The sequence below is a fragment of the Martes martes genome (genome assembly GCF_963455335.1).
Source record: "Martes martes genome assembly, chromosome: 10".
Classification (NCBI taxonomy): domain Eukaryota; kingdom Metazoa; phylum Chordata; class Mammalia; order Carnivora; family Mustelidae; genus Martes; species Martes martes.
In genome coordinates, this window is record NC_137898.1 from 1,032,551 (window position 1) to 1,042,115 (window position 9,565).

Below are 9,565 nucleotides of genomic sequence, written 5' to 3' on the forward strand. Positions count from 1 at the left end.
CCATTGATATTTGAAGGAATTTTCTGGAGTTACGGGGCAGATTATCTCCATATTTTGGCTATTACCACCAGCACAATGAGCAACATCCTTCTGTTTCTCATAACACATTAAAGATGATTTTCTTTCCTGGGTTTTAATCATGATCTACAAAAAACCCAAAACACCCCGAGAAACACGGAGAATGCTGTAACAAATATCTAGCTTCTAGACCCGACCATGTCAGCAGTTTTCCGGTTTTGATTCAGGTTAGAAAAGCAGCAGCCCGCATCCTGGGGGCTAACCAGGTGCCTCCTGGTTCCTGTCCAGAGGCAGCCCACGTTCTGAGTGCTGGCTGTGTCCTGGCCTCTGTCTTTATCATTGAACGGTCTTGCACACAGCGCACGATCGGATCTTGTGTGCTTTTAAATATTTATGGATAAGTATCACGGCACAACCTCAATCCTTCCATTTGCTTTTTCCGCCCACGTTCCAGCCTGTTTATCCTGGTGGATGCAGGCGAGCCTACCCCGTCCATGTGAGCTGCCAGCCTGGTGTGTGCTGAATGAGCAGACCCTCACTTAGCCATTCCTCTACCAATGGACACGTAGCTTGCTTGCAAGTTTTTCTACACGCAGCAGCGTTGCAACGAACATTCTGGTCAGTGTCCCCTAGCACCGTGTAAATCATGGTTGTCCCCAGCAGCTGTGTCAGCACCACCTGCGACTGCGTTAGGAACCCAGACTCCCAGCCCCCACCCAAGCCTGCTAAGCCAAACTCTGTGTTTTAGCAAGTTCAGAGGATTTGTATGCACATTTAGCTTCTGGTTTTTCCTTTTTTGCCTCATTTTATTTAAATTTTCAAATTATCGTGTAGTAACCTTGACTCATTGACTTTTTTATTGTGATAAGATATGCATAATAGAAAAGTCACATTTTAGCCATTTTTAAGTGTACGGTTCAGTGGCGAGCAGCACTTACACACTGTGGAACCATCACCGGTGGCCCTTTCCAGAACTTCTTCTTGCCAAACTGAAACTCTGTCCCCGTTAAATGCTAAACCCCGTTGTCCCTGCCCCAGCCCCTAGCCCCCACCATTCTACTTTCTATGTCTATGAATTTGACTCCTCCAGGATTCATGCGTGGAATCCTGCAGGATTTGTCCTTCGTGTCTGGTTTCTTTCACTGAGCGTCATGTCCTCCAGGTTCGTCTGTGCTGTAGCAGGTGTCAGAAAAAAAAAGAAATCTCCTTCCTCTTTAAGGCGGAGTAGTATTCCAGATTTTGTGTATCCATTCCTCTGTCCATGGCCTCTTTCTTGGGTTGTGTCCACCTTTGCCTACTGTGAATAGTGCCGCGTGAAAATTTGTGTACTAGTATTTTTTTTTTTTTTAGAGATTTTGTTTATTTACTTGAGATAGAGTGAGAGCAAGTGAGAGAGACGGGGAGCAGGGGCAGGGGTGGGGGGCAGAGGGGCAGAGGGAGAGGGAGAAGCAGACTCTCTGCTGAGCAGGGAGCCCAAGGCGGGGCTCGATCCCAGAACCCTGAGATCGTGACCTGAGCCAAAGGCAGAGGCTTAACAATGGAGCCCCCCAGGCGCCCCAGTGTACCAGTATCTGTCTGAGGCTCTGCTTTCCACTCTTTGGGGGATATACCCAGATGTGGAATGACCAGATCCTGTGACGTACATCATAACAGCTCAGAAGCCATCCGGCCGTCCCCCACGGCAGCTTCTCTGTCTTCAGTTCCCACCAACGAGGCCCAAGGGCTCTGGTTTCCCACCGTCTCAGCCGACTCGACTCTCTCGGGTTTTGACACCTACGTAGATTCAAGCCCATCCTCATAATCAGGGTGCAGGACCGCTCTGTCACCTGAAGACTCTCCCTCATGCTGTTCCTTTATGGGGACACCCTCCTCCCCCTCCTGCCCCTCAGCAGCCCCTGGCCTGTCCCCGTCGATAGAGGCCCGTCCTTCTGAGAAACATCAGGGACGGAGCCGCGCCGCATCGAAACTTCGGGGACCCCGAGGCTTCAGTCTCATCCAGGTCGTCGGGTGTGTCCGCAGCCCGGTCCTTTTTACCGCTGGGAAGTAAATGGTGGTGCATTTAGAAACAGAGCGTACCCAGGACTTGCTGAAGGGCATTGGGGTTGTTTTCAGTTTTTGGAGATTATGAATAAAGCTGTTAGAAACAACCCCGTGCAGGTTTTTGTGCTAATAGTTTTCATGTCTCCAGAGTAAGCGCGCAGGCGTGTGGCCGCTGGGTCACACGGTAGGTGCAGCTTTGACTCACAAGAAACTGCCGTTCGTAGATCAGTCTTTGAGAGATTCTGTCCCACGGCTCTTGGGCCGGATCTCTCTGAGGTGTGTGCCCAGAAGTGTGGTCATCGGGTTACGGGCTACGCCTGCCTTTAGTTTTCCGGATGTTACTGAATTGCTCTCAAAGCGGGAATACGATCATCGCCCACCAGCGGGTTGTGAAAGCTCTGTTTTTTATGACCTCGTCAACATTTCGTGTTGTGACCGCAGCTGCATTGAACTGATCGCTTAATTTGGAGAACACTATTGGCTCCTCTCATCCACGCACAGGTTGGGCTTTTAAATGTCCTTCTACCTTGCTTTATTATTTCGTCCGGGGTCTTCCCCATGCCTGTGAGATGTACCCCTACTTGCCTTGTGATTTCTGTTGCTGTCGGGAAGGGCTCTCGGTAAAAATCCTAGTTTCCGATGCGTTGTCACTTGCTTGATGGCATGCTCTGATTCAGCCTTTCTGAATTCCCTCATTTAGCTCCACCAGATCACCTGTCAACTCACGTGGACTTTCCAAGTAGACCGTCACACATCTGTGGGTCCCCACACTTGTTTCTTTCCGAGGCTGACATCACCCATTTCTTTTCCTCGTCATGTTGCATTGGCTAGTGTCCCTCCATCATAATGTCAGATGTGCCTGGTGACGGTGAGAGTCTCAGCCTGAGCTGCCTGCAAAGCGGCCAGAGGCAAAGCTTAGTGCAGGTGTGCTGTTGAAGGGTTGACAAAAAGGAGGCCAGGGTGCGGTGGGGGTTTGTCTACTGCGGGTTGCTTGTCTACGCAGGCCATCTCCAGGGAGGCCCCGTGGAGACGCTGCATCTCAGGACAGTCTTCATGGAGGAAGAAGGGAGAACACTCGGTCCTCCTGTTTTCTGTTCTCGTAGATCAGAGCTCACTTCACGGGGAACTGACTTCCCTGAACTTGCGCTGTGCGTTAAATCCGCGCGTTTAGGAGGCCACTGGAGGGCCCAGAGCTTTGTGGGTCCAGTAAAGTTGGAGCGGCGTGTCGAGTCTCTGGGGCTGCTGTTGCTGAAGGTCAGACGCTGGGCCGGCCCTGTCTGGAAGCGAGGCCAGGGACCAGGGGTGGTGCGGGGCCAGCGGACGTGGGGGGTTGTTAACAAGCTGGGTCCTGTAACCATTCTGTTCACCAACTTTAAGGAGAATATTCTATAGTTTTCCAATCTGAATGAGCAGTTCTCCGCCCCTGGCCGCAAAGCTGTCCTCCTGGAGTCTCCCTCCACCACCACTGGGTGACTCACCTGGCCATCATGTTTGACACAGACATGAAGATCTGCAGCGCCCGGCCTGCTGCACACTTGCCGGGCCACGAGACCTTCATCCTCCCTGCGGCAGAGAGACCTCAGCCCCACGCCCATCCCCCTCCCCTGCGGCCCATTGAACGAGGACACAGGGCTCTGAGTCTGGGAGTAGGGGTGCCCACAGAGGGATCTGTTCTCAGGCAAACACTGGCTCTCAGTTCCTCAGGCAGAGGACGCCTGACCTCCGTGAGGATCTTGCTTTGAGGCAGCCCTTTTGGTTTGAAAGGTGCCTGATGCCCCCTTGGGGCCTCCCATGGCTCCGCATGTGGTCCACATTGCCGGGTGCCTCATGTATGTGCTCTCTGGGGAGCTGCTCTTTGAATCACCGCCTCTACCGTGTGATATGGCCATGGCTAGGTCACTTGGGGGAGCATTCGTGCTCCTGTCCACAGTTTGCACAACACTAAGGAGACTGCCTGGTTTGGGGCAGGGGACAACTATCTTTATCCAGGACATTTTAGGCCCTAAATCTTCACAGCCTCCCAGGAGCTCAGGACCCCTGGGGCTGGCAAGGTGGAATGCTCCTTAACGGTTCAGCTCGCCCTCGGGATGCCCGTCTGTGGCTGATGTGGCCCGTTGCGAGCAGCCTCAGCCCTCAGGCTTGGGACGGGTCCCCCCGTGGCGTCTGTGGGACTTTATCAGTCTTGGGGCTATCTCTCTGGGTTGGCCCTACTGTGATCATTAAACAGAAATGCAAATCGCAAGTCTGCAGAGAGGATTGTGGGGGATGCCTGCTTGTGGCCAACACCTGGGAGAGCGTGACCTTTGCCAGCCCCTGGGCCTCCAGACCATCTCTGTTCCCTGGCCTGTGACCCAGAGGGCTTGCGGGCTCCTCTCCTCTCCTGCTCTCTGAAGGTCTGCGTCTCAGGACTTCGTGGGGGGGGGGGGTCATTGCCCTCAGGAATGGTTGTGGCTGCCAGGAAAGGGTGTAGCTGTGCTCTCTCCTTGGAGACCGGGAGCTCTCCTGGACCCCGTGCTGGAGGAGAGCCGGTGACACCCGTGGCCCTACGTGGGTGTCCCTCGGCCTCTGGCCATGGACTCTGCTCGTTTCTCAGCGGCTGGTTAAGTCTCCATGTCTTTTACCTCTTCTTTGTTCCTTTCTTCCTTCTGTCTTGCTTTCTCTTGGACTCCACTATCTTTTATTCAATTTCCCTATTATCCGTCCGTTGAGTTCTATATTCCTGTCCTAGTCTTTAGTGGTTATCCTAGAGATGACATTTCGTGTCCTTGACTTATTTTTTTTTTAAGATTTTATTTATTTATTGGACAGACGGAGATCACAAGTAGGCAGAGAGGCAGGCGGGGGGGGGGTGGCGTGGAGCAGGCTCCCCACCGAGCAGGGAGCTCGATGCAGGACTCGATCCCAGGACCCTGGGATCATGCCCTGAGCCAAAGGCAGAGGCTTTAACCCACTGAGCCACCTGGGTGCCCCCCCATCCTTGACTTATTATAATTAACTACCAATTCGTAGTCTTATGATTTCTGAACAAGGCAAGAACCGTGTATCTGTTTAATTCCATTTATCTCCTATATTTTACTTCCAAAAATGTTAAATATCTTACAGGACATTAATATGGTGCTATAAGCAGTTAATTTTCTTTAGCACTTACCCACATATTTGCAGTTTCCAATGCTCTCTGCTCACTCCTGACGTCCCGTGCTTCACTTTGGGGTTCTTTTCCTCCAGCCTGAAGAAATTTCTCTCTTATTTCTTGTGCTATAGATCTTTTGGTGATAATGTCTCTTATCTGAAAACAACTCTATTTCAGTTGCATTTCGAAGATCATTTTCGTCAGATGTAAAATTCTAGGTTGGCGGGTGTTTTTTCCTTTCCGCCCTGGAGGCTGCCAGTCCATGTCTTCCGGCTTCTGTCACTTCTATTTAAAAATCAGCCACCACACGTACGGTTGTTCCTCCAAGGATAACCTGTTCTTTTTCTCCTGTTGCTCTAACAGTTTTCTCTTGATCTTTGGTGCTTGGAAGATTTCCCACGGTGTGCCTCTGTGTGGTTTTCTATTTACTCATTCTGCCGTGAGTTTGCCGAACTTCTTAGATCTGTAGATTCATGACTTTCAACAATTCTGGAAAAATATTATCTCGTGTTCTTTTTGTATATGGCCTTCACTCTATTATTTCTTGCTCTCTTTCTGGGAGTCCAAAGAAGGTTTTGAGCTGTTTCCTATGTCTCATGTTTTGTACTCTTTATTTCCCGTGTTTATTCTTTCTGTGCGTCAATTAGGATATTTCCCACTGATATATCTTTGTGTTCTCCAAACACGTTTTCTGTTGTCCAACCCATCCAATGAGTCACTAGTTTTAGGTAGTTCAGATACTGCATTTTTCAGTATAAGGATGTTCTTCCATTTAACATTTTAAAATGTCTTCTGATTCTTTGCCGAAAAACATTATCTTTTCATCCATTTTGCTTACCTTTTCCTTTATTTCGTTTGACATATTTATCATAGCTATTTTAAATTTATGTTTGCTTAGTCCAGTATATGGTTTATCTGTGGGCCTGCTCTGTTGTTCGTTTTCCTCTCCATTATCAGTCACATTTTCCTGCCACTTCCTCCGTCCAGGACTTTTTGAGTGTGTGCCAGATATTTGAATAAAAGGGCTAGGGAGGATCTAGTTGATACCATCTAATGGGGCACTTGGCCTTTCCTCTCTTATCCTGGTAAGGCAAGAAGCTGAACACTCCAACCCAGAAGAGACTGGGCTGGGTTTGGCCTCACTGTGCTTGTGAGCCTTCTAGGTTGTGGCTAGAGCTTGCGGCTCTTCTGGTGTCTGGTTAAGAGCCTGGGGCTGTAGGCTGTGGGGACCTCTGTTCTTTTCCTCAAATATTTTCAACTTAGCTCTTTAATTTTCTGCTCAGTCAGCTTCAATATTTGGAAAATGTCTTATGGGACATGTGTCTTGTGTCTGAGGCAGAAACGTTTTTCTCTAGAAGGACGTTGTGTGCTAAGTACAATGAGGTTATGGGACATTTCACTTCCCCTGTAGAAGCCTCAGGTCAAGTTTTATGGCTCTCATAGCCCTGGATTTAGCAAATGTCCCAATTTTCTACATCAGCTCTGGTGGCGATGGCAACAGTTCTCTGGGTTTTCTTTCTCCCTGTAGAGCCCCTCCTTCAGGATCACATCTGATGATCAGCCCATGCCTGGAAGTGGCTAATTCCCCAACGGAAGAACACGTGGTGGTTGATCCTCAGTTCATCTCAGAGAGCTTTCCCTTGTGAGACTTATTTTTTTCTGGTCCTCACTGATTCTACAGTGCCCTAGTATTATATGTGTATTCCACTTTTTACAAATTGTGATAAAATACACACAACATACAATTTGCTTGTGTCTTTTACTCTATGGGTTTTGAAACTAATTTTGCCTTTTCTAGTTGCTATAATGGGATTGTCAACCTTCCATAAATACTACATTCCCTTTGGAAGTGGAAACCTTTTATACATCATCATAAACCTTTATAGTTGAGGGGTTAGGAGGGTGGGCTTGGAAACGGACTGCATGCTTTTCAGTCCTGGCTCTGTAGCTCTCTACATTCGGAGTATGGACAAGGTGTTACTATCTTGTGGTTGCCCCATGGGGGGAAGGATCAATTCTCTGCCCCAAAGTGGTGCAGATGTGAGACCGATGACACTACGCATACACCAAGAGGGTAGGAAAGGGTTTATTACTTACGTAGACTCTGGGTGAGCAGGGCAGACACCCAAGCTGGTTTGGAATGACTCGAGTGAAGAGAGGAATGTGCTTTTGTTTTTCTCATGGTTATGGGTGGGTCTAGGCTTAGGGTTCCTGTACAGGCTGGAGTTTGAATGGTTTGAACATCCCTGCCAGTGGCAATGGGCTTTCTCATTGGCTGCCTGGCTGTGGGGAGCCCCTGAAAACTGTCAGTGGTCCAACGTCAAAGATGGCGTTGGGCTCCTTATTCCACGTAGCCTCTTTGTGCTTCATTTTACATCTGTAGGCTGGGGCTGCTGCGAGCATTTGGTGTCTAGCACAGTGCCAGATCCACACAGGAGACAGTTGGAGGTGATTTCATTTTGGTAAGATTGCTTTAGGAAAGACAACAGGGCCATGCCTACCTCCTCAGCATGGAGCCTGGAGGAGGCTGGCTGTCCATCAGGATGAGTCCGTCTCAGATGGCTGCTTTACCACCCCTTAACTATGAGGAAGGTGCTATTTTACAGGTGTGGACATAGGTTCTGGGAGGAATGATTGACTCAAGGCTCCTCAGCTAGTCGGCTGTAGGAAACTCCCCGAGTGTTTGCAGATGGGGAGCAGATCAGCACTTGCCAAGGGCACTCTGGGAGCCTCGGACAGGGGGCCTGTGAGCAGGTCCAGGAACTGAGCAAGGGCACACATGTTATTCCAGTTCACGTCCCCCTCCCACCAGAGAGATGGAAACATACACACATCGACATAGTGGTGGGGTTCGGGGACAATGGCTTTATTAGATGCTTCAAAGACAGAGAGCTGAGAAATTGGTGCCTGCAGACTGAGCAGAGCCAAGGAGCCCTCGTGCTGCCCCTGCTCGGACGTTCTGGCTGCAGAAGATGCCGGGCAGGCAGGGCTTGGGGTGGGCCATTTCTGCAGGTGCTTGGGGAAGGGCTCCAGGTACTGGGGAAGGGGGAGTCTTGGAAGTCATTCTTGGATACAAGTGTCCACTGTATTTCCTTGGAGGAAATCAAAGAGAAATGTTCACAGTGGGCAAGGGAGGAGGGTGGATGACAGGGTGCTGGGCTGGAGGAGAGTCTGGATCAGGGGTTCAGGGAAAAGGCAGATATGGCTGTACTGGAATCGATGACTCTGATCAGGGATGGCCCTGGCTTTGGGAAGAGTCCCTGTGGAAATGGAAAATCAGACCTTGCACTGGCAGCAAACAGGGACACAGCAGCTGGACTGAGAGCAACACGGTTTGCAGCAGCTGGACTGGGAGCAGCAGGGCTTACAGCAGCTGGACTGGGAGCAGCAGGGTTTGCAGCAGCTGGACTGGGAGCAGCAGGGGACACAGCAGTTTGACTGGGAGCAGCACGGTTTGCAACAGCTGGACTGGGAGCAGCAGGGTTTGCAGCAGCTGGACTGGGAGCAGCCACAGGAGCCACAGCTGGAGCAGGAACAGGCTGGCACACAGCAGCACACGGGCTTGCAGCAGCAGACGGGGACACAGCAGCCCGAGCCACAGCCCCCACAGCCGGAGCCACAGCCCCCACAGCTGGAACCACAGCCCCCCTTGGAGCCCCCACATGAACCACAGCCCCCCTTGCAGCCCCCACATGAGCCGCAACCCCCCTTGGAGCCCCCACAGGAGCCACAGCCCCCCTTGGAGCCCCCACATGAGCCACAGCCCCCCTTGGAGCCCCCACACGAGCCGCAGCCCCCCTTGCAGCCCCCGCATGAGCCACAGCCCCCCTTGGAGCCCCCACACGAGCCACAGCTGGAGCAGGAGCAGGCTGGCACACAGCAGCACACGGGCTTGCAGCAGCAGACGGGGACACAGCAGCCCGAGCCACAGCCCCCACAGCCGGAGCCGCAGCCCCCACAGCCGGAGCCGCAGCCCCCGGAACAGCCACAGCAGCCCATGGTTCTGGTGGGTTGAGGTTGGAGCAGGTCAGAGGAGCAGGTGCAGAGGACAGGTGCTCAGGTGTGGAGCCTCCTGGGCCAGGAGCCCTTTATATACCTGCCCTGGTGTGAGGTGTGATGCTGGCCACATGGTCACTTCCTGGTTCTTGTTTGTGCTATGTTTAGGATCTTCTTTCCTGTCTTCCTCTAGACATCAGCCTCTGGTGTAAAGTCTATGTGCCATTAGCTGCTATTGGCTACTCATCGGGACCTAGCCCCTCACAGAATCCATGTCTAGACTTGAGAGAGTTCCCCATCCCTTGCAAGGGTTCTGTTCATTCCCTTTAACTACAGAGTCTCACTTGATTAACAATGGTTTATTTTAGCTGTACAAAGGGT

At 51.3% G+C, this 9,565-nt stretch overlaps 1 protein-coding gene across 1 annotated transcript; it reads right to left on the reverse strand.

The window, feature by feature from the left end:
- Window positions 1-1,903: 1,903 nt before the first annotated feature.
- Window positions 1,904-9,187, reverse strand: LOC308351916 (uncharacterized protein; the record flags this gene model as incomplete). The annotated part of the gene is made up of 5 exons (XM_080817866.1): window positions 1,904-2,054; window positions 3,537-3,621; window positions 7,897-7,951; window positions 8,471-8,531; window positions 8,688-9,187. The coding sequence occupies 5 exons, from the start codon at window positions 9,185-9,187 to the stop codon at window positions 1,904-1,906; spliced, it is 852 nt and encodes a 283-aa protein (XP_080673992.1).
- Window positions 9,188-9,565: the final 378 nt, after the last annotated feature.